Raw genomic sequence first — 25,707 nt, 5'->3', positions numbered from 1 at the left:
TGGAGCGGTAACATGGGTCCGATTGTAGATCCTGCTGGGCTGTTATAAAATACATACGCTGGGTTTTCATTTCTCCTTCCAGAAGCAGGAAATGAGCAGGACCGTATGAAACTTGAGAACATGAAAAGGTCTGGTTTAGAGAGTGACGGTGACGGTGTTTGTCCGCTGATGCGAAGATTGGAGGTTCGAATCCCGCTTTCGACGTAAATATCACTGGTAGAGCGGTTCAATCCACTGACACACAGGTCGGCGGTGCGATCCCTGCTCTCACAGATGAATGTTGTCGTTGTGTACTTGGGCAAGACACTTAATCCCCTGTGTACACTGTTGTCTGGATGTGTGTGTGAACAGGTGAGTGGTTCCTTGATGTAAAGCGCTTTAAGTGTTTTGAAGGTGGAAAAGTGCTATATAAAAATGTGACCGTTAACCATTTAATAATTTGTCCAGGCCATATCCATCCTCATTAATTTTTATTGGATTTTTTCTGCCAAAATAACATTTTTTCTTGTTCTTTTTTATGCTAACTTGCAGCAAAGAGTCACTCACAACTGCTTCTGCTGAGACTGACAATTTTTCTAATTCCCAAATAACTTTGCTGGTCATGCGCTGTAGCATGACTGCTGAGGTAAGTAAGTGCGTTTTTTGATAACATTAACTGTTCTACGATCATATAAATGTATGTACGAATAGGGAAGACTTAAATATTTTGGCTAATATGTGATTGTTCTTGGAATGGGATTGAGAACACACCCTTCTTCAATACTTTACGAAGATGTGGGTGTGGTCACCGGTGAATCTCCGTTTTCAAATGGGTGTGATTGACAGGTGGATTATTAAAATGAACTTTTTAAAACTAACTTTCAATTCACTTTTTAAAGCAATGATTAAAACAAACTCTTAATTAACATCCATCCATTTTCTTCTGCTTATTCGAGGCCGGGTCAAGGGGGTAGCAGTCAAAGCAGGGACTCCCAGACTTCCCTCACCCCAGAAAACCCCCAATTTTTAAATGGGCGTGATTGACAAGTGGATTAGCCAATCGGGGCCAGGCATGGTGCATCAGAAATAATAAAGGAAAAAAATATTACAGGTTAATTACAGATTAAAAACATGGCGGATTTCTGCAGAATCAATGAGCGAAGCCTAAACTGTTAATCTGAGGTGAGAGAAATGTGATTTTATTTGTAAATCAGAGATGACCAATGAGCTCCTTCGTTTCACATGTGTCACTGAATAAACAGATCTGATTGGACGATCACGTTTGACCGGGCACGAGACGCAAATTGAACGTGGGACCAGACTGATATCAATTTACATAAAAAAATACGAGAGATATCAGTCTGGATTTGCCTGGCAACACTGTTCTAACGTCTTTTCTCACTTCTTTAATGTTAATTTTATGATGATTATTTGTGATTATTTAAGTTTTGATTGGCTGTACTGGGATTTTAATGTCTTTTTTTATTCTGTAAAGCACTTCGAATTACCTTGTGTACGAATTGTGCTATACAAATAAACTTGCCTTGGCTTGTCTCGCAATTTTCAACATATGGACAGCGATAATTTGCTGTCCAAATAGTGTACGCTGTTACTTTATGATATACAAACATGGCTATGCTTTACCCAATACCCAAGAACTGGTCTAATGAGACATCCAGCTCACCTTTCACCAACAGACTCCCAGCGCTGCTCGCCACCCCAAACTGGTTCCTGGCCACGCACGTGTAGAGGCCGGCGTCCATCTTGGTGACATTGGCGATTCGCAGACTCCCGGTTTCCAACACAGTGACCCTGAAACAGACAAGACGGAAACGTAGAGCCGCATTAGAGCCGCCGACAGGACAGTGGGGCTGAAAATGAAGCGGTGGTTTGAGCTGTCAGTTCATATACTCAACGTGCATCGGAATCTTTTCTTAATGAGCTGGTCTAATGTCCTCCAGCATTTCAAGTATAGCCCCGAGTTTATATGAGCAACTTTTAATTGGTTCACGGTGCTTTGGAGTGACAAGGACAGAGCCGGGCTACAGTTCGATTTCTCATGACTTCAATAAGAAAAAAAAGAAAAAAAAAATTATAATAAGTCACGATTCATTTCTTAGGGAATTGTCCAAATATGTGACGGAGTATTACAAAAAAAGAACCAAACTTTAATGAATCCAATGATATAACGTATAAACAACCAGAGCAATCGTTGGGTTTAATTAAACAGAGTAACTTGTAAATGTCAGTGTAATTCTTCAGACTGTTTTTAATAAGGGAAAAAGCAATTCAATAGATTACACTTGGGAGTCTGCACATACTTTTATAAGATAGTAGTATCAGTCAGTGGTGACACTTTTCATTCGACCGAGACAGTGAAGTCATCAGGGTACGAGACAAGGGCGTTACAGAATCTATTAAAGGGATAGCTTTCAATTTGTTAAACAATGGGCCGTATACTGTGGAGGCGTGAGTAAATTACAAGAGGGAGAGGAGAAATTAATTTGAAGGAATCTTATAGGACAAGGCCGGGTTTAATCGTTTCTCTTGCTATTATTTTCCGTCTTTACAAATATGGAAAAGTTTAACGTAGCTTTTAAAAGAGGGTCCTTGGAGCTGTATAAAATTAGAACATGACAAGGATATGGATGGAATTTACTTCTCAAAAGTACATAAAACATGTTATTATTTGCTTACGCGTTTCATACTCCATTTTATCTTTTAATTAAATGAAGAAGAGACGGAAATAGAAAGAAAGAATATGATTAGAAATGGGCCGATGTGGGTTTTTTCAGGTCTGATGCTGAGAACGATTGTTTAAAATCCAGAAAAAACGATGGTTGAAAAGATGTGACGATATTTTTGGGCCGATATGTCAAGCCGATTTTGATTATTGTCCCCAAAATATGTAATTTCAACTCACAACAAACTCATCAAAAGTCCTTTTTTGACCACAAACCTATAAGAGAGTGATGTTGTCATATTTCTTGTTGTTATGTCTTTGCACTAAAGCATTCAAATAAAACTTTAAGTGTTTTCTTTACGCTGCAAATTGGCGTCTGTTGGACATTTAAGGCCAATAACTAATGCGCTAAACTGTGCTAACATCGTCACAATAAATCCGCTGGTCTATCTCTAAATATGATGCAAAATTTGAAATAGATGTCACAAATTTGGCAATATGCAGATCACGTATTTATTTTTTTTGGTTTACAATGGATAGCTGAACAGAAACAGAACTTTTCAGGTGAATTCCAACTGAAACAAAACAAAATCGAACTACACAACCCAACTTATTCAGCTCAAGGTTGTGGTGCACACATCCATTTGTAACACGATTTTTTTTTTTTTTTACAGAAGTCTCGGGGTTTAAAATATAAATGCAGGCCACATACAGTTCCAAAGAAACCTTTTTTGTTTCCGCTGAAAACGGCAGAATTGTCACAGAGCAGATTTGTCATTGGGAGAGAAGGCTCAGAAGTCCTGGCTGTAAACAGGTCACTGAATATGCAATAAGTGCAGGGACAGACACAAAGCACTTTACTGCAAGAGCCTGCGCCGCCGTTTCAGCCTGTCCTATTTGTGCTTTTGAGCAAAGTCAAGGAGAAAAGATAAAAGAACAAAACATTTCAGTGGTTAACTTGTTTGGACAGCTCCACAAACTAAACATGGCAGAAGCAAATTGAGTGACAGAATTACATGGAAGTACACAAGGGTAGAGTGAATAGTGCCTTCGTACAGTTTATCGTGAAGCTCAAAACATATTTTGATAACCTAGACAGAAACTTGCATTGTACTGGAAAATCTATTGAATAAACTGGACTTTTTTTAACTTGTTTTAAAGCAGCCCTCACGAACTTGAATTCATGGATGTTTGAGGAATCTTTAATCGCTTATTTTCAAGATGATACATTGCCGATCAATCCTCGTTTTCGCCCACTACTCTGTACTTTCTTCCTTCTCCAGTTGTACAGTTGTCCCTCGCTATATTGCGGTTCACCTTTCGCGGTCTCGCTGTTTCGTCGATTTTTTTGGTGCAACTTTACATGTTTTTTTTTTACAGAGTATGAACGTGCACTGTGTTCTGCGTCCTGATTGGCTGTTGGACTGTAGACCATTGTCCATCCGTCTCCTCCGTGCCGTGTCTCCTGTACAGTACAGAATGCGTTCAGACAAATTTACATAAACGTTGGATCGCAGTGTGACTCTGAAGTGCTGTACGTTTGCAATTTGTTTTCTCCACGACAAAACCCACAATGTCGATGAAACGTTCTGCACCGACAAAGACGCCTACGAAGGTTTGAACTTTGAGAGAGTTTAAACGAGAGAGAAATGTGAGAAAATGTTAATGCCTGTGTGAGAAAAGTGTATAAAGTGTGTGGTGAGGGGTTTTACAGCAAAAAACATATAGAATAATTGTAAAAAATAAAGCTGATACTTCACGGATTTCACCTGATGCGTTTTTTTTTTAACGTAACTCCCACGATAAATGAGGGACCACTGTATTTTCTTAATCGGTGATAAGGGTAGGATTTGACAATGTTTCGTAGTCATTTTGGTACAAGCATGATCTGCAGTTATCCATGGAAGGTGCAACTTTATGACTTACAACTTTATGACAATTACAGCGACGTCATCTTCCATTGGGGCGCCGCAGTTTTGTAACGCAGAAGTAAACGGACTTGTCGTTTTAGATTTTCAATTTAAAATGTGCAAATTATAACATAATGGTCCCACGGGTGTCTTAGATTAGAGCTATAGAGCAGACACAAGCAGAACATGTCTTATTTAACACTTTTACTTGAATAAAAAAATAAATTAAAAAAAAGTAAAAAATTCAATAAAAAATTTAATAATAATACATTAAATTAAAAATAATACATTTAAAAATTAAAAGTAAAAAATAAATAAATAAATAAAAATAAAATTAAAATAATATACAAATTGAATCAAACAAAAAATTAAAATAAAAATCATCATCACCTGCTGTCTGCACTCAAATATCATCGTTTTGCCTGGAATGTTCCACAGTATGCCATTACACGCATCAATCTCCATAGAGAAAGCCCAGGCCACAAGGTGAAGTTACAGAGATGTGCATGTAAATGTTTTATGATCTCATTTCCCTCTTGAAAATGAGGGATACCCAAACCTGATTTTAAACCATGAGTCAGGATCATGTTTTAGTTTAAACCTTTAGCCCCGCCCACTTAGTCCTTTCTGCCGCTCTGATATTGCTTCATGACAGAAACAGCTGTCTGGAATAGTGCCCGAAGTTGTTTCCTTATAGTTTTCCAATCTCTTCTTACTATTTACTGTTTTGTCACTCCTGAAAATGCAGCGTGACAGAGAATCAAGCTTCTCGAATAGTGTCACAGTGACAGTTGCTTTCCCATGATTCTTAGCTACAATGTGCCTGATCGGACAAAAAGGTGACCCTGACATTACCAGAGAAATTGCTACACAAAAGGAATATATTTGATTTTTTCTTGTAGCTTTTATCATACAGTGCATGATGTAAAGAGCACTTATCATAACAAGGACAAATTAAAATCAGGTACAGGCACTTTACGTTTCAAGAGGCTCAGCTGAATAAATAAAGGATTAATAATAAAATGTGCGTAGAGGCGAGTCACAGTAAAGCCCGCCACGCATTACAGGATTTTTCAGTATTAAATCATTTTTTAAACGTGTGACAAAAAGCCCAGATCACAGACACAAAGAGAATCGGATGAGATTTTAAATCCCAGAGTGAAAAAACTGCCGCAGGATATGGCAACGAAGAGACTGCACACCACAAGCTAAAAGTTATGAGCGCATCTCCATCAGCTGTTTCCTGTTTACAATAAAACGAAGATGAGAGCATTGCACTTCTACTTAAGATGCAAGTCAACCCTGTGTCGTTATTTTTAGGGAAATGTAGTGCAGTAGTTCAGATAAATGCTCTAAATGCACAGAATGCTGGAGATAATCGACACAGGAAGTAAAGTTGCTATCGCTAATCTGCAGCAGCTTCACCCTGATCTTTGCCGTGTGGATGTAAACACACATGAGGTTCTACTCTCCTCACCTTTTTACTATATAACCCTTTTTAGCCATAAAAATCATGTTAAAGTATCAGAATATACTGCATTTTTTCACACAACTACCTTTATTTTACATATCCATCGTTTTTTTTCCCTTTGACGCATCAAATAACTGACTGGGAAAATCCCCGTGGCCCCTGCGCTCTGATTCGTCATCTTCGAGGGACAACGTAAGGAGATTACCATAATGACAGTAACATATTTAAAGAACCCCATGCCTCTGCTTTGAGACGCCGTTTGAATTTACATGAAGCACCATTGGTTGCGGAGTTACGGTAATGGAAAGTCCGCAACCGCGAGTCTATCGGTGGCGACAGTAGGGTTAAACAACGCTCCGAACTGGGCTGTTTTGTGGCCTGAGTGTCATTATTTACAAAGGACAAATTCAAATGGATAATATGGATGAGAATGCTGCAGTTTAACTTTACGAGGAGTGTGTAAAGAAGTCGTCTTTCGGTTATTTTAAAGACGTTTGTATCTTGTATCGCCTCTGTGTCCGTCACTCCGTTTGCCCCTGACGGTCTGTTTTATTCGTGATGTTTTGTGGTTACGAATTTACGATATGGCAGAGGAGTTAAGAGTCGCTCGGACACCGCACACGAGGAGCGCTATGGCTTAAAAAACGCATTTGAGGATCCTAAATTCGAAGTCAGGCAGAAGCAAATCGGGTCCTAAATCACAACTGATCCTGTAGTGTGTGGCGGGCTTTAGAATGTGTGTTTTTTTTTAGATATTTTTCCATAAAACGTGTCTAATTAAGCAACGCAAGTCAACGTAAGAAAGGCCAATTTAATAAAATCCAAGGCTGGAGACAAGTAGGTGCTGGTCGTCCTCACAAAAGTTACAAAAGTGCATTTTTAAGGGGATTAGAGGAACATCACAGCCCGAGATTCCTGCCCGCCCAACCACAACTCCTCAATATACGATCAAGATCTCAAGATAGTTTCAGTCTGTCTGCCCAAATTCAGCGGGATAGCACCAGATCTGCTTTGAAGTTATAATATGGTTTATTTTGTACAACTCTGAGGTGTAACACAAAAATATAAGGAAACACGATAGCACCAAGAAGTTTTGATCGAGAATTGAGGCAAGAATTACTCCCGTAACATTAAAAACACTCATTCTAGTTAAGTTTTCATACATTTTCGGAGTCGTTACATTGAAAGCCCTTGTTCTGATGTATGTATTCTCCCATATGTGAATAATTTACCCTCGCTGACTGTTCATGTTTTGATGTTTTGCGTCTCCGCCCATCGAGCTGCTGTTGCTTCAGTAACATATCTCATTGTTCCTTTCACTTTGATCTGTGTAATTACTGGAGGTGATCTATCGTATCTCCTTAAAGACAGGCTCACCGCAATCTATTCTACATCAATGAGAAGAACCTGCAGTGTATAATCTTGTAACACTGGTGAGAAGCACAATAGTAATTTTAATCATAAGTTCCAGACTGGTTTCAAGGTCTTTTATTAAAATGTGAGCTGTATTGACACTCGTCCCACACGGCAAGAATCAATCATGAGCCCGGCATATGCACACGGGGAAATATACTGTGGGAAAAAATGGTTCCTTCTATCTTCTTCCCATCCTTGATAACTTATGAGACATGCATATTTCGAAGTGTAATGTAATGGAAGTAGTGTATCATGAAGTTTCTCATCCTTTTTTATTTTTATTTTAATAGATTCTTTTTCCAGACTGGGGTTTAGTTTGTTTTTGTACCTGACAGTTTGCTCACTAGCACCTCAGAGTGGTCATGTGATGTTGCTGTGACGCGTCTGCTCGGCTGATTTAAACCGATTTTGGTGCTTTGTTCAGTTCGGCACTTTATTTCCATGTGTTTCTTAATTTCCCACATTTTTCCCAGTTAATTCATAAGAATTTCTATCTAAGTCACATTTTTCCTGTGTATTTTTGTTAGTTAGTAGGTAGTTGAGTATTCTTGTCTATTTTTTTAAAGTATATTTAGGCCCGAGCCCCTACAGGGCGTAGGGCCTATTGCTTCCACAACGATGAGTGCATGGGCGAAGCCCATGTTTTTGCATTTTGTGCATCAGCACTTCCAATGTGTTTTGACTTGTTTGGTGACAAGTGCAGCCCAAAGCCGCAGCATAAAAAGGACAAGTGGCGCATCAGCGCCACCCACAGGGAGTGCGGGGTCGGCCGAGTGCGAAGCACGGCCCGCAAGGGCCGTTCGATGCCGCTTGCGGCTTTAATTTTCATTGTTTTGCTTCCGGTCGTTGTGGTTTTGCGTCCCGGAGCTTTTAAATAGCATAAGCCCGGCGTTTTCAGCTCGCCTCTTTCCGCTGGTCTCCGTCGTGCACATTACTCCACGCGTTTTGTGTCCACTGCTGCCCCCTGCTGGCGTCTCCATTCCAGGAGTTTAGTTAACTTAGCTTCTTTTGTTTGGCCTGGTGAGTCTGGACGTCCTGTTTTTGCTCTTTATTTTGTGTCGGGGAAGTTTGGGTTGTTTTTTCGTTAGGGTCGGGACAGCGGTGTGCTGACAGCCACTACGGTGGTGTATCTTTTGGCCTGTCCAGCGCACCGTCCTTATTTTACATTGCCCGGCTCACCATGGTCTTTTTCCTTTGTTACTTTGGGTTTTATTTGGGCACGGGGTTTGATAAGGGTTTTTTCTTCAGTAGCTTTAAAAACTTAAGAAGAACCAGAAGTTATGGAAATAATAAAACAGCTTTGAACTCTTACTTCTGTTCTTTCTTAAATGTTTTGATCCACCTTTGGGTCGTAGCAGCACTGTTTTCCTACCAGTGGAGGCAAAACAACAGCGCCATCTGCAGTCTGACTTCTTCAGGACAGTATTCCAGGTGTGTGAGAGTAAAAAGTCCCCCTCCAGCGATGGCGTTTGTCGTCCTCTGTCCCTATGACGTTTGCTCCGTCCCGGTCCATAAAGTGGTTCTGTTTAAATCAGCTGACCGGACACACAGCGGTCATAGCGACATCACGTGACCACTCTCAGGAAAAGCACCAGTGAGCAGTCGAAACTGACAGGTGTAAAGCAAACTAAATCTTGGTCTGGAAAAGAAACTGTTAAAATAAATGAGCAGAAAACCAGATGAACCTCACTGGACTTGTTCGCCCGATGCCGTTAATAAAGAGTGTGAATTATTAGCCTGTAGAAAACTCACACTCTGCACAGCTCCTCTTCAAACATGCGTACTTGTACTTGTTAGGATAATTGGTGGCTCAAAATGGCCTTTCGTACTGAATTTGAATAGATAATTTTTTGTTTTGCACCTGCCTGGAACTGTTCTTTGTAGGTCAGTGTGTTTTGTTTGTAAGTTGTAATAGCATGAAAGCTCTTTAGGATAAGAGAATAAGTATATAATAAATAAAACTAAATAATTACCATAATTTCACACATTAACTTTGCAGTAAAACTTTGTGCAGTATCCAGAGAATATGAAAGTTTACCCAGAAGAGCCCCACCCAAGGAGATGGTCCCAGGATTATCGATGAATTAAAAGTCCTATATTGTCCTAAACTGACCCTTGTGAGCTTCAAGACGTGTGATAATGTTGTTACCTCATTAAAAACACACCTGGAGTTGTGTTTTGTTTCATTCACATGTTTGAGTCACACTTTATTATCAGTCTGTATCTCCAAAGCTTAAAATGCTCCGTCTCAGAGAGGAGAGGAGCTGTGAGAGGAGAGGAGAGAGGAGAGGAGCTGTGAGAGGAGAAGAACTGTGAGAGGAGAGGAGCTGTGAGAGGAGAGCAGAGAGGAGCTGTGAGAGGAGAGGAGCTGTGAGAGGAGAGCAGAGAGGAGCTGTGAGAGGAGAGGAGCTGTGAGAGGAGAGCAGAGAGGAGAGGAGCGGTGAGAGGAGCCATGAGAGGAGAGCGGAGAGAAGAGGAGCTGTGAGAGGAGAGGAGCTGTGAGAGGAGAGCATAGAGGAGCCGTGAGAGGACAGCAGAGAGGAGAGGAGCCGTGAGAGGAGAAGAGCCATGAGAGGAGAGCAGAGAGGAGAGAAGCTGTGAGAGGAGCCGTGTAAGGAGAGCATAGAGGAGCTGAGAGAGGACAGCAGAGAGGAGAGGAGCCGTGAAAGGAGAGCAGAGAGGAGCCGTGTGAAGAGAACAGAGACAAGAGGAGACGTGAGAGAGCGGCAAGGAGAGGAGCAGCGAGAGGACAACTGAGAGGAGAGCGGAGAGGAGCTGTGAGAGAAGCCACGAGGGGGGAAGCAGTAAGGGGAGGAGCTGCGAGGGGAGCTGCGAGGAGCCGTGTGAGGACAGCGGAGAGGAGAGGAGCCGCGAGGGGAGCTGCGAGGAGAGCGGAGAAGAGCCTTGTGATATCATGAAGCAGTAGTTTGCAAATTAACATCTACCTTTTACCTTTAGTCCAATAGAGATTCGCAGTTCCAGGTCTGAAATGATCCAAATGATTCTAGTGAAGATGTATAAAGTTTAAAACGCAGTGGAGCACTTCCTGTATTACCACGTGTGTTTTCAGTTTGAGAGAAGAACTCAACCTGAATATGCAGGGTTTGTGTGAATGAAGCAAAACACAACTCCAGACATGTTTGTGATGAGGAAACAACATTATAATAAAACATAGATCAGAAAATGGCGTAATATGAGCCCTTTAAAACACAGATCACCACTTTAACGCTGTTGCAACCACTAAAAAGGAAAGAGAGTTATGCTCCATCTTACTTTTGCCTAAAGCGTTTCCTCTGGGCCCTAAAGCACTAATGTAAGCACAGAGACAGAAGATTGCCTATACGATCGTAACGTCCTTACACTTGACGTTATTGTCTCATATATTCACTTCATCAATGTGTTTTCCTTATTGCACCATTCACCATTCTGACCTGTTAATGAACGATCAATAGAAGCTCTTGACTATTACTACAAAATACATGGGTCCCAGGAGAAGCCAGTCCTCCTCACTTGTGTATTTAGCCGCATTTGTCACCAGCTTTTTGTAAAGTGTCTGATCTCCCGAGGAGCCAGACGCCGAGCTCAAATCCCACCGGGAATCCACAAAATATCACACTGTTAACAGGGAATCCCCCAGAGCCCGGCCCACGTCTGCGGCTCGTACACAGAGTCGTTCGCTTGTCCCAGGTTATCCGCACGATTACAAACAAGCAACAGCCATTACACCTGCTGAGCGCACATACATTTTTTATGGGTAGTTTTAGACCAGGACTGATGTAGGATTTATGATCAGAGAGACGTGCTTCAGTCAGTTCAAGTTTGACCACTCATTTTAACGCAGTTTTGGTCCGGTTTTGATTGATAATTTCAGGTTAAAAACAGAATTAGCTCTTCACTCACCTTATCCATTGTTAGCATGCTAATTATTCATCATTGTGGGGTCAAAGTAGGAGGCAGACTCACGAAAATTCAGTTTATTACAGCTCTCCGCGGTAAACCGTGGCAAAATAATGCATATTTACAACAATTAACAGCGCTCAACGAACACAAACGCAACAGAAATGAAGAAACGATGGACAAACCCACATGTACACTTCCCGATTCCTCCCGTAAAAAGCTGACTTTCTCGGTTTATTTACCCTCTCAAACCAGAAGCTCCTCCCCCAGGTCAACACCGTTTACTTCTCAGGTGCGGCAGGTGCAACTTTAGCAGGATCTTGTCGTACACTGTGGACTTATGAGGGTCTAAATCCCTTTAACTTTATCCCTTAAGTGGTGAAAAATAAACTAAACACTTAAACATTGAAACAAAAAAGAAAAAAACTTAACCCAGTTCCCCACACGGTCCGGCCCACAACCACACCCAAGCTTTTAAAAATGGCCGACATTGACCACGCCCCCTCTTTGTCTGGACCATGTGGAGAGTCAAATAAGAGTCGACGCGTTGAATACGTTTAACCAAATATCTTTAAAATAACAGATGTGTGGTGATTAAATTAAAAAGTAGACTAACTGAACGATTAAATAAATATAGTTGTATATTGAAAAATGATTGGAAATGAACAAATAAACCCACTTTGTCACAACCCTGATGAGTTTTAAGCACTTTTCCAATAACAGTAATGCTAAAAACAACTTGCTAACGGTGCACTTAGATGCAGACTGTGCTGGGGAAAGACAAATTTTGTGCACATACATTTTTTATGTGCAGTTTTAGACCAGGCCTGATGTAGGATTTATGATCAGAGAAACGTGCTTCAGTCAGTGTGTTAAGTTCGACCCCTTTTTAACGCTGTCTTGGTCTGGATGTGGTCAAATAATTGTGTTTCTAATTTTAGTTTGTAGGTAAAAAAAAAAAAAAACAGAGCTCACTCCTCATTTACCTTATGCATTCTTAGTATTCTATTTACTCACTGTGATGAGCTTTAAGCACTTTTGCCATCACGGTAATGCTAACAAGAACAACTAGCATGCTAACAGCGCTCTTACAAATTTTGTTTAACGATGCAGCCACTTTAAAGGTCCTATATTATGCAAAATAAACTGTTTATAGCATGTTTATAATGTTGTTCCCTCATTAAAACATACCTGGAGTTGTGTTTTGTTTAAGTAATTAGTTATTAGTCTGTCTACATCTCTAAAGCTCAAAATGCTCTGTTCCACCTTGTGATGTCATGAAGTGGTAGTTTTCATGTTACCAGCTACATTTTTTTTTTGCCTGTAGTTTTGTTGAGATTGGCAATTTCAGGACTGAAATCATCCAAATGATTCTAAAAAAATGAAGGTGTGTGGGGTTTAAAAACACAGTGGAGCACTTCCTGTATTACCACATGATGACATCACAAGGTGGAACAGAGTGTTTTCAGTTTGAGAGAAGAACTTAGCCTGAATATGCGCGTGAGTTAAACATGTGTGAATGAAACAAAACACAACTCCAGGTCTGTTTGTGATGAGGAAACAACATTATAACAGATCTTGGGACCTTTAAGGAAAAACAAATGTATACTGTACATTTCGGACTATAAAGTACACCTGAATATAAGCCGCACCGCTAAATTTAAAAAGAAAATCTATTTTGTACATAAAAAAAGCTGCAGCTGAAGCCACAGGGTTCCAAGTGTGGGAAAAAATTGTAGCTTATAGCTTGAAATTTACGGTATTTTTGATTCTTATTGTAAAAATGTTACTGCATTGCTTCCAGTTCATGTTCACAGACTTGTTCTTTGTATCTGGGGTTGTGGTCTCGTTAGGGCTCTAGTCGTCTTTTAGTCAGCAAAAGTTTCAGCGTACTCATTCAAATTATCTACTTTGAGTTTACTTGGAGTTTAGTTGACAAAATAAGCATTGGTTTCATTTCACTTCATTAGAGGTAAATTAGAAAATCCAAACAATTATCTTGAAAAGTGAATTGACAAAACTGCACAATTAAAACGTAGACCACCGAGAGTATTTGTCTATTTGATTTGAGAGTCGGGTTTGTCTGCTGTTCAGTGGTGGAGGAAGTACTCAATATTAAGTAAAAGTACACATAGCGGCGCAAAGAAAGTACTCAAGTACAAGTATCACATTGTAAAAATTAACTGAAGTAAAAGTATTTAAGTATCCCTTTAAAAATGTACTTGAAGAGTAAAAAGTACAAGTTTTCGTGCAGATTTTTGGGTCTTAAAACCAAATAAAACTTCAAATGTAGTGATTTTGTTAAAGATTTGTGCTGAATTTTGTTCAACAGAAACAACCGAATTGATCTTTTTATTCCAGCTGTTTTTATTTGTTTATTGGTTGTTATATTTGTGTTCGCTGAAAGTATGAACATGTTTAAAAAAAACAAAAAAAACAAAACCTCAACCGTTTCAGCAGGTCTCAGACAATAATAAAAAATACTTTAACTTTTCAGTCCTGTTCAAAAATGTAGTGGGGTAGAAAGTACAGATACTGCTCTCAAAAGTAAAAAGCAGGAAAGTACAGATACCTAAAAACTACTTTACTACTTTTACTTCATTGCATTGCACCACTGGCCTATTCAGTAAACATTTAAACTGATCTTTTCCTGATAATATTCTTGTTAAACACATAATAAAAGGTATAAATGACCCCAGCACATAGGCAGTAAATGGGGTAAATATAAAGCTTTTGTCCAGTTTTTATTTTTATTTTTTGCATATCTTTTTTCACTTTACACATGCCCATATTTGTATTTATAACGCCTATGTTTCTACGTTTTTATATTATTATTCAGTGTTTTATTTTGCACTTTATCACCGAAGAAAGTTCCTCGTTTGTGAAGTTGTGTTCACTGACAATGGCACTAAAAGTCGTCTTCTGATTCTGATTCTAGTTGAAGGAGCGAAGGGAGGGCAAAGGTCGTCAGCGTGTGTGCTCATGTTCATTTAGAGCCTTTTAACAACCACCCAAACCCCTACCATGTTTGCTTTGCTGTTTTAAAAAAGTTTAAATGTAGTGGTTTATAAAAGCGAATATAGAGTCTCATTTTGAACATTTTAGTCGAGATTGGATGCGTGATGAAAGTGGGGTACAAATCTTTGGGCGAGCTATGGGGGAGCATTGACCATTTGGGTTGTGTTATTTTGCGTGGAGCTGCCGATCTAGACAGAGAATACGTTTTATTGGGGCTACAGATGCGTTTTAAAGTCTCCAGAGAACCGGTGCAGTGCTGACTTGTTGGTCACATGTGCACTGAACGTTTTACACAAATGAACCTACTTTATATCAGATTTTAGCGTCAAACTTTTCTCAAATTCTCCACGGAAATGACTGAAATTCCCGCTTAACCGGAAGTGCCACCACGAAGCATTTGCATTTACGGCAAAACTGGACGTGGCCAAATAAGGTCAATACAACACCTTCAATTTTGAGATATATTTTGCATTTAATGATTTGCCAAAGAGCAGAAACATAATGAAACGCAATGCCAATAGTTCCAGAAGAAAACATTAAAAGCTCATAAAAACCTTTGAAATAATACATGCAGGGTTACCACAGCGTTTTGCGATCTCTGTGGTCGTATTTAAAAGCAACTTGATGAAAAGAGGGACTTCAAAGTTCAGTTAACTGGCTGCAACAATTGACAGAGTGCACTTGTGTCCAAATAAATCTCTGTGGCATTTATACAGAAGGTCAGAAAGACTCCGATTAAATTAGTTTCCATCTATTCAATATTGCCAATCAGACAAGGCCGTGGAGCAATTTCCTGACCACTTTGAGATCCCAGAAATTAATTGCCCCATTGACACATCCCTTCAGTTGTAAGCCCCGCACTTAAAGCACCTATCTTATCTTCTAAACTACATGATTGGGAATAATGAGTTTGGGGGGGAGAGAGGATCTGAACTGTTTGCACCAAAGGGTCCCTCTAAGGCAGATTTAAACCACCCAAAATGATCAAAAATGACCTGTATGTCTGAAAAGCTGGAAGTATTAAAATACATTAGCGGCTAGGCCATTCTGCGGGTGCGAGGAGCCTGAGGTACAGTCTATCCTCCCATTTGATCCGAGGGCTTCCTTTGCAATAGACCATAATAAAGAGTTATGGATATGAGATGTCACTCGGATAAGGGTTGCCATTAAACCGAGCAGCAGCGTGTGTCAGGATTCCTATCTGGCAACGCAACAAAAGGATGGCGCGAGATAAAGACGTAGGCGGCAGTATCTCACGAAAATGCTTTGACTTTCTTCCTCCTAAATGCTTCCCAGGAGCAATTAAGGTAGCGGGCGAATTTGTGGCCAACATAAAAGCCCGGGCGGCGTGAGATAGTAAACAGGCACTTTAGCTCAACCTTATTGGCCCGCTGTTAAAGTGAGCTGTGTCTTAAAAGTTCGCCTTCTTTTCTCTCCGTGCTGCAACAGAAAAACGCACGTTATAAATATAAAAAGATTACCTTAAGCACTAAAAAGGGTCACGTAATTTAGTCGGTATATTACAGCGACGCATGTTTATCTAATTCAGCTTTATAGACGACACATGTGGGCTAAAGCGTTTTGTTTTGGTGGCATTTTTATTGGAGCTGTTTGCAGCGCTGATATTGGGCAGATTGGGTCGGTGCAGGGTGATCTGATTGTTCTATTGTCCACTCTCAAGCTGCCTGGGGCGACTATGGCTTTCGACCAATCATGGCATTGTGCTGTGTTTTGACAGCTAGAAAACTATAGCATGGGATATATAAGTATAAAGAAAAACGTTTTTCTATACCGGTCTGTAACTGTGACTATACCATCATCGTTTGGTCACTTTTTGGCTTCTTTTCCAAAGGTAAAACCCACGATAAATGGTCATGTTTTTTTATAGAACGCTTTTCCACCTTCAAGACACTCAAAGCACTTTACATCAAGGACAAATGTGGGACTTGGTCAGTGGATTTGTCCGCTCAAGGAATGATATTTATGTCGAGAGCAGGATTTGAACTGCCAACCTTCGGATCAGTGGACAAAGACTCCACCATTATCTGTCTACTCTTCAGTCTAAGCTATAATTGCAATAGTATTGTCTCAAATCGGTGTAAAGTGTTTTTCCTTAGCAACTTTTTAATTTCAGTTCAGAACTTTGGTGATAAACTTATACGTTCTTTAACTATTGTCTCTCGCAGCATAATTCAGCTGAACTGCAACCTGCCTGTCAACATTCAGCTGTGAACAAAACAAAACATCAGATCTACGGTATACGCAGCGATGGAAGGTAACGAAGTACAAGTAGTAAAGTAAATTCATAGGATTCTGTACTTTACTTAATCACATTTTACAGTGGATACATTACTTTTGCTTCACTACGTTTGAGAGCAGTATCTGTACTTTCTACTCCACCTCATTTTTAAAAAGGACTGAAAAGTAAAAAGTACTTTTCATATGATTTGAGGGGTTATTTTTACCATGTTTGTAGTAAAATCTTGACTAAAGTTTTCGAGCTAAAGCTTCGTCTTTGAGCAAACAAACAAAAAATACACAAAATTCATGAGAAAAAGTAAGAACTAGATTTGTATTGCTGCTGTTGACCAAAATATGAATCATTATTTAATCGATATCACCACATTTACACTTTAACAAATGAACAACACTTTTACTTTTCACTCTTAAAGTAGATCTTTAAATAGGTGCTTACATATTTTAGTTAAGTTCATCTTTATTCCAGGATCATGGTCCATTTTTTAGACAAGGACAGTGACGCAAACATTGAAGATTTACGCTTTAAAAAGAGTCAAATAATCTTGTACTGAAGCCGATTGCACTGAATCTCATATCTGTGAGTGACTTTTAGTGATTATTTCATTTTCTGACTTATTCATCTGCAAATAAAAGTGTAAATAACAGTTCTTAGTACAGCAAAGTGTTCACTCGAGCGGTAACAAACATCTCAGTCGCACTAGTCCATCGCAGCCTCCTCAAGAGCACCCGCAAAGAGCACCCGTAAAGCCTCATTCTAGACCACCCGCAGCTTTTACAGACCGGCTTTTTTGGGACAAGTACAGAGGTGGGCAGTGTACAACAACGTACAATATGATTTAAACAATATCAGCTTTACATCATCAGTTCAAGAACCAAACTTGCACATGAGAGAACACAGTGGTCCCTCGTTTATCGCGTTCTAAAAATAACCCGCAATAGGTGAAATCCATGAAGTATCAGCTTTATTTTTTACTTTATACACGTATACACTTCTCTCAGACTTGACCGTTTTCATTGCGCCAGAAGATGCAGTTCTAGTGTCTTTGTAAATAAAGATAAACGGCACAAAAATCAACGTATGATTGATTTATAAGACTTGTTTTCAACTGTTTTTACACCATATTATACTCAGTGATGCACCGGTCGGACACTGGTACCGGATATCCGCGCCAATAATGAAAAATTTGCTGGATCAGATATCGGCTTCCAGATATCGGTTCAGTTGATATCCAGTTTGGACATACACATTTATGTATAAGACTATTTACTGGTTATAGTTGAATTTGACTGTTCTGTTAATGGAGGTTTATGAAGCAGCTACGTAACATATTTAGATCAGTTTTATCCTTTTCATTTTTGTTTTAAGGAAATAAATGCAGTTTTTAGTTGCTGAACCGGTATCAGTTGATCTATAGATACTTAAATCCACAGTATCGGTATCGGAACTCAAAAGCTGGATCAGAGTACTCCTAATTACACTGTTGCATCCTTTCATTTCATTTACAGTGGTCCCTTGTTTATCGCGGGGGTTATGTTTCCAAAAATATCCCGCAAAAGTAGTCAGCTTTATTTTTTACAATTATTATCTACGTTTTCGGCTGTAAAACCCCTCACCACACACTTTATACACTTTTCTCACACAGGCGTTAACATTTTCTCACATTTCTCTCTCGTTTAAACTCTCTCAAAGTTCAAACCTTCGTAGGCGCCTTTGTCGGTGCAGAACGTTTCACCGACATTGTGGGTTTTGTCGGGGAGAAAACAAATTGCAAACGTACAGCACTTCAGAGTCACACTGCGATCCAACGTTTATGTAAATTTGTCTGGAAAAAAAATGTTAAAAATTGCACTAAACAAATCCACGAAACAGCGATGCCGCGAAAGGTGAACCATGAGATACGTTAGTCGATTTTTTCCTGCGATACTTTTACTTTTACTGGTGTAACTTTTTACCTGTGTACGTTTACTTTGCAACCAAACTGAGCACTTCATCCACAGCTGATTACGTGGCGCTGCTAACAAGCTGCTGCCAGGTTCTCCACGTCTCTCTGTTGAAACGTGAGCCTCTTCAGAGCTGACCCACGCCAACCTCACCTCGCTGACCTGCGCGCTATCACTAAATGGAACTGTAGCTTCGATGGGTCGACGTAACACAATGAGGCTGTGTAATTTAATGTCTAGCGTAACAACCTTAAACACAGTGGTCCAATCGTGAGGTAATATGCCTGAGAGCCATTTCCTATACCCATTTTACAGTTGCTGGCAGTGGTCAGCAGTGAAATTCAATTATCTTAAGCGCTTTTGCCTCATTGCGCAGTCGTAAGTGCACGGTAACCCATACGATGAAGCTATCACGTTAAAGATTCCCGTAGTATAAAGGTATATGACTACAGCCCTGATTTCATTATATTAACTAATCAGATCCAGCCTTGTTCTTAGCTGATTCGTCCTCCTCTGTTCCCCATCCTTGAAAACATTATCCCTGCAAGATTATAAGGAATTATGGGTATTTTAGCAGAGCCAGTGGGAAGGATTAGTGTTGTGCCACGGCTGTTATAACGCGGGCAGCCATTTTAATATAAAGAAAAAGAGGAAGAGAAGCCGGGAACAGGGGAATAGTTTTATAGGCAATAATGCATAAGCCTATAGCGCCTTGTTTGTAGCTTGCACACTTGAGGCACTAAACTACAAATGAGAACGCTAGCATTTATAGCGATGTCTGATCTATGGGAGGGTGTGTTCTTGTACGAACTGGAGGACTGGTGATAAATTCCAGCGCTTAACCGAAAGTCATCAGCACAAAAATCAACGTGAGATTTTTAGTTTGAGACCAAATTGTACTGACGCATCGTTTTGTTGCATTCACACTTTTCGTAAACCCTGCGTGTTAAGTTTGTCTCAGTGTTCACCAAGTTGTAACCATAGATAGTTGTTTATATAGATGCACATAGCTAACCTGCTAGCCGCCGCGTCACAAATAGGAAGTGGGCATCAGTGCACGTCCGGATCTATCTACTCTGGCTCCGATTCACTTTAGCCTCATCATTTTCTTCTTTAAATGTTCATATTAACCCGCTCTACATGATCCTGGTGTTTCTACTGTGTTCGTAAATCAAGATATGAACATTAATAACAGACAAATCGGGCACTTTCTTTCCCCATGGTCACTCCCGCTAGCGTTAGCAACAGGTTTGATTGACAGCGTTGCTAAGCGTCCGTTCGGTGCTAAACCAGCTGTGCGGGTGGAAAGGCGTGTTAACTTTCAACAGCCTCGCTCCGGATTGGCTCTTAGGTTGCTATGATACTCGCGGTCAGAATTCCAAATATGAAACTCGGCTCAAAATTCACCGCTATAACTGCTAGCCGCGTTTAGCTTCTATAGACAGTCTATGGTTGTAACTCATGAAGCTCCATTGTGTTTTTAAAGTCTATACATCCTCACTAGACTTGACCGTTTTCATTGCGCCAGAAGATGCAGTTCTAGTGTCTTTGTAAATAAAGATAAACAGCACAAAAATTGACATGGGATTGATTTATAAGACTTCTAATTCTAGACCACATTATACTTAGTGATGCACCGGACGGACACTGGTATCGGATATCAGCGCCGATACTGAAAAATTAGCTAGATCAGATATCGGCTTCCAGATATCGATTGAGTTGATATCCAGTTTAGGACTATTTACTGGTTGTAGTTAAATTTGAGTTTCTATTTACACAAAACTGTTATGCAGATGCTATTTATACCTCCAGCAACGACAGAACGCATTTAGATCAGTTTCATCCTTTTCATTTTTGTTTTAAGGAAATAAATGCAGTTTTTTGTGGCTGAACAGTTGGTTGACAGATACTTAAATCCACAGTATCGGTATCAGAACTCAAAAAGCTGGATCAGAGTACTCCTAATTACACTGTTGGATCCTTTCATTCCATTTACAGTGGTCCCTCATTTATCGCAGGGGTATCATTTCTAAAAATAACCCGCAAAAGTAGTCAGCTTTATTTTTTTACAGTTATTATCTATGTTTTTTGCTGTAAAACCCCTCACCACACACTTTATACACTTTTCTCACACAGGCATTAACATTTTCTCACATTTCTCTCTCGTTTAAACTCTCTCAAAGTTCAAACCTTTGTCGGTGCAGAACGTTTCATCGACATTGCGGGTTTTATCGGGGAGAAAACTTGCAAACATACAGCACTTCAGAGTGACACCGTGATCCAACATTAACGTTTTCTCACATTTTTTCTTGTTTAATGAACTTTGTCTCACTGGAACATGTCACCAAGCTGTAATTGATGAAGCTCCACTGTGTTTTTCAAGTCTATCACTAGTTTTCAGATGACATTACTACATTCTACAGGCCAATATTATTTAATACAGATAGAAGCAGCTAAAATGAATGATCAGGTTCATTTATGAATTAACTTTTTGGATATTTCATGGCAAAGTCCAATGAAATCAATAATAAAAACTGTCTCTTCTTCATCTTAGAGCACGACATCATCACATTATAGAATCTGAAAAGCAAAAATACACCTTCACTATAGACTTTACCATTGGAGAGATAAGATAAATGCTTTTTAGTGTGCCAAGAGATGCAATCCAAGTGTCTTTGTTTTCAGAACAAGGGCAGGAAAAGTGTTCAAATCTGCCATGTTTTTTGCAAGCGTGCAGAATGTCCATAGACAGGCAGGAAATGAAAATGAAATATAAAAGTGAAGAAAAGAGCATTGGAACAACAATAAACTGCTGGGTCACTATTGGTATCTTCAAATTTCCATCAGTTTAACATTAAAATGCATGAAAAAACAAAGAGGTCCACACCTTTCAGACACAATCCCGATCCCTCTAAACATTTCACGCCAATAAAACTCTGAGTTATTTTCAAAACACATCCGTTATTTCAAGTTACCAAGGCTAAGGTGTCGAATTTGAAAAGCCTGAATAATTAAAACATGACATAAGATAGATGATGGCCTCAAATGACCCAATGAGAGGAATATTTCAGAGCCGAGACAGAGCTAGTCAGATTGGATGTCCCAAACGCTCGGAGGGAGTGGAGGGAAACTGCTGAGCCAGTCGAACAATTAATCTCATTTCAAAGGAGCCCACACGTACTGCCAGGTGTACGACCGCCCGCCGCGTTTGAGAACAGCCGAGTTCTCAGGCAGCGAATGCAACAGTATTAACGTGTTTTCCATTGTGCTAATTGGTTATGGTGGGACTCCCTTTGAATGTTGTTGTTTATTAGCGACAGGCGCCCTTCACTAGCATTAGCTGTAAATTAAAAAGTACTGATGTAGTGTCATGCCGGTAGTGAGAGTGAGAATAGGTTAGATCGGGGATAATTGTGATTCTATTAAGCCACTTTGAGTAAAATAAAGAAACGTACTTGTTAGAGAAAGGGCTGACAAATTGCTTACTGAGAAAGACGTTTAGTAGCGGCGTGCGGTCAGGGCAATCAAGGTAAGTACTTGTCGAAATCAAGTCTAAAATCATTGGGTGTCAAAAGTATAATTAAACAGTTACAAAATAATCTCGTCGTCCTCACTTCTGCCTGTTTGAAGCATCGTTGAAGTCACGGTGTCCCTTATTACACCCTACAGGCCACTGAGCAAACTGCAACGTACGATGGCTGCCACACCACATTCTCTACATGTGATTTTACAACCGGAGAGGCAGCTGGGTGTTTTAGAGGCTTGTGCAGACTCAAATAACTCTGAATAAACCCCTATTATAGATCCATGGGAATTGGACATCACAGGAGAGTTCTAGTAAGTGTGCATGTGCAGCAGGAGATGACAACATAGGGCAGACTTTCAGCGTCTAAAAGTGTCTAAAATAACTCACGTTTAGCTTTATGTTTCTAATGCGTAGATGTTAGTTAGTATTACAGTTGTCCCTCACTATAACGTGGTTCACCTTTTGCGGCCTTGTTGTTTCGCGCATGTTTTTAGAGCAATTTTCATGCTTTTTTTTTTTTTTTTACAGAGTATGAACGTGCATTGTGTTCTGCGTCCCGATTGGCTAAAGGCGCCTACGAAGGTTTGAACTTTGAGAGAGTTTAAACAAGAGAGAAACGTGAGAAAACGTTAACGCCTGTGTGAGAAAAGTGTATAAAGTGTGTGGTGAGGGGTTTTACAGACAAAAACATATAGAATAATTGTAAAAAATAAAGCTGATACTTCGCGGATTTCGCCTTTTGAGGGTTATTTTTAGAACGTAACCACAGCGATAAACGAGGAACCACTGTACGCCCATGACACATCTGTAATTGGGCATTATTAATTATTATCGACTAAATCAGGGGTGTCCAAACTATGGCCTGGGAGCCGAATGCAGCCCTCGAACCGGCCCAACTGCTCATAATCAGTACTTTTTACGGCAAATGTGAGTAATCCTACCAATATAACCTAAATAACATCACACTACATTGTCAAACAGACCTAATAATAATATTTCAAGCCTTATTTAAAGTATGTTAAATGCGCCAATCTGAATTATCCACTGTATTGACGATTCTGTGGCCCTCCGTGTCGAATATTTTTCAAGATATGGCCCTCGGTGAAAAGAGTTTGGGCACATCTGGACTAAATATAGACGTGCAGCCCACATTTCCTTGCCTACCCATAAAAATCACTGCACTCTACTGGTATTTAGCCCCAGCAATCCATAAGTTTCAGCTTTCTGATAACAGGCGCCATTTTGAGCACTTATCTCCATTCAAAAGATGTAATATCTTGTTCGTATTCTTCACACAGCACATAATCTTTTGCATAATTAGCCTAAATATGAAAGAAACCATCAAGTTGGGATTGTAAACACGACTGAAAGAATCTTGTTTCTTTTCTCCCACTCACAAAAACAATTTACAAATCCTGAAAAATGTCTTATTTTTTAGTAATAACAGAAGAAAGCAACCCGTATGTCTCCACACACTAGACACATCCAAGCGAAGCACCATCAGGCGGTGGTTTTCCTCTTGCCTTATTAACTTCTCCCTGTCCGTCTCCACTTCACACCAATATTACATTGATTTGCACTTAGCCCGGTTTCTAATAAAACAAGGTGCTAGCTGGTTCCCCCGGTGACCAGCTACCATCACACGAGAACGCCGGAGTGGTTGAGTGGATAACCATTGATCTGTTCTTTTGGGGATTTCTCCTGTCTCCTGCTTGTTTCTGTGGCAGCCCCCGCATCACCACGGACCCTCTGAGCTCTAACGACCCACCCGGACTTACACACTGCTAATGAGCTGATGGAGGAGTGAATCGATCCAAGTGTCTCAGTCTAGGAACGGCCAATTACCTTAAGTAAACAGAAAGAACCTGCTCGGAGCCAGGCCAGGGGAGTGCTGCGTGTTTGTTGTGTAGTGTTATGCAATCAGAGCTGGGTAGTGCTTGATTACGTTTAGTTGTGCAACTTCTTTGAGGGAAAATGGACTTTGCAGAGTAGTTTATTGACACCATAATTTTAGTTCTACTTGAGTAATATCTTTTTGAAGTAACTGTACTCTTACTTGAGTAAAAATTGCAGTTTCTCTTTCCACTAAATTTACAAGAATGATTTGAACATTTGTGTTTCTTGCGCCGCTCCTTCTGATGTGATTCTATTTTTCAGTCTGTGTTTTGAAAATACCTTACTCGAAACATTATTTTATCGTTTTATCCTTCCAACTATTTAAAAACCTATATATATAAATCAGATATTACTTCCTGGCTGGTTACTATTACAGTTACTCTTAATTGAGTTGTAGTTTCCCCAAGTATTTTTACTGTAAACCCTCAGTCCTCCAGGTCTGATCCACTTCGTCCAACTTTGTCTTTTCCTTTTTTTAGTCTTAAATTCTTGGACCACAACGTTTTACTTTTACTTATAATATTATACATCATATTACTTTGAAGTAACTGTACTCTTACTTGGGTAAAAGTTGCGTTTTTTTTCTTCCCACTGTAAATTTACAAGAATGATTTGAACATTTGTGTTTCTTGCGCCGCTTCTTCAGATGTGATTCTATTTTTCAGTCTGTCTTTTGAAAATACCTTAATCTGAAAATTATTTTATTGTTTTATCCTTCCAACTATAAAAGAAAAAAAAAATTCTTCCTGGCTTGTTACTGTTACAGTTACTTTACTTGAGTTGTAGTTTCCCCAAGTATTTTTACTCTCGTGTAAAACCCTCAGTCCTCCAGGTCTGATCCACTTTGTCCAACTTTGTCTTTAGTCTTAAATTCTTGGACCACAACATTTTACTTTTACATATAATATTACAAATCATATTACTTTGAAGTAACTACTTCAGTAAAAGTGGCAGTTTCTCTTCCCACTTTAAGTTTACAAGAATGATTTGAACATTTGTGTTTCTTGCACCGCTCCTTCTGATGTGATTTTATTTTTCAGTCTGTCTTTTTATCCCTCCAATTACTTAAAAAAAACACAAATCAGATATGACTTCCTGTCTTGTTACTATCATAGTCACTCTTACTTGAGTTGTAGTTTCTTTTTACTCTTAAATTCTTGGACCACAGCTTTGTAATTTTACTTATATTACTTTGAATATTACTTTGAAGTAGCATTCCTCTTACTTGTGTACAGTTTTTGGCTTCTCTACTCCTCTGTACGTATTTCAGATAACATTGTGTCATGTTTTTCACTCCAGTCTGGCACAGTGACAATGAAGCTGAGTTAAATAAGAAGCTGATAAGACGCCAAAGTGAAGCAGATGAGCTAAACACTGTAGACAGTATGTTTGCCAAAGACACTGTAGGCTAAAAGTAAATACCTGTGGCTTTCTCGCAGCGCTTCCTTGCCCTTCCTCCACGAAATGACGCCCCGAGGAGACATCCGAGGCTTGCACTCGATCAAGATGTCGCCGCCGAGTCGGGCCAAAGTCTGGGCCTTCAGCAAGTTCTGAGAGAAGTCTGGAGCGATGGCTGTGAGGGCGAGATAACAGGGGAAGTGGTTCAAGATGGATGTACCAAACACATTTTAATACGGCGAATGCTTAAAATGGACCGCTCGTCAATAGATTTCGAGGCAACAGTCGCTTTATCATTAATATTTCATCAGTG

General features: G+C 39.8%; 1 protein-coding gene across 1 annotated transcript in view; it reads right to left on the bottom strand.

Moving 5' to 3' along the window:
• Positions 1-25,707, bottom strand: part of cntn3a.1 (contactin 3a, tandem duplicate 1) — a 224,685-nt gene that overhangs the window by 42,366 nt on the left and 156,612 nt on the right. The window contains exons 11-12 of the mRNA XM_055223169.1: positions 25,419-25,569; positions 1,664-1,791 (exon numbers count right to left, since the gene is read on the bottom strand). Of these exons, the coding sequence (XP_055079144.1) occupies positions 1,664-1,791; positions 25,419-25,569 (279 nt within the window). The remainder of the gene's footprint in view (positions 1-1,663; positions 1,792-25,418; positions 25,570-25,707) is intronic.

Source organism: Periophthalmus magnuspinnatus, chromosome 7 (genome assembly GCF_009829125.3).
Source record: "Periophthalmus magnuspinnatus isolate fPerMag1 chromosome 7, fPerMag1.2.pri, whole genome shotgun sequence".
NCBI lineage: Eukaryota > Metazoa > Chordata > Actinopteri > Gobiiformes > Gobiidae > Periophthalmus > Periophthalmus magnuspinnatus.
The sequence above is the reverse complement of the archived record's forward strand: the minus strand, read 5'-3'. Positions and strand labels throughout refer to the sequence as shown.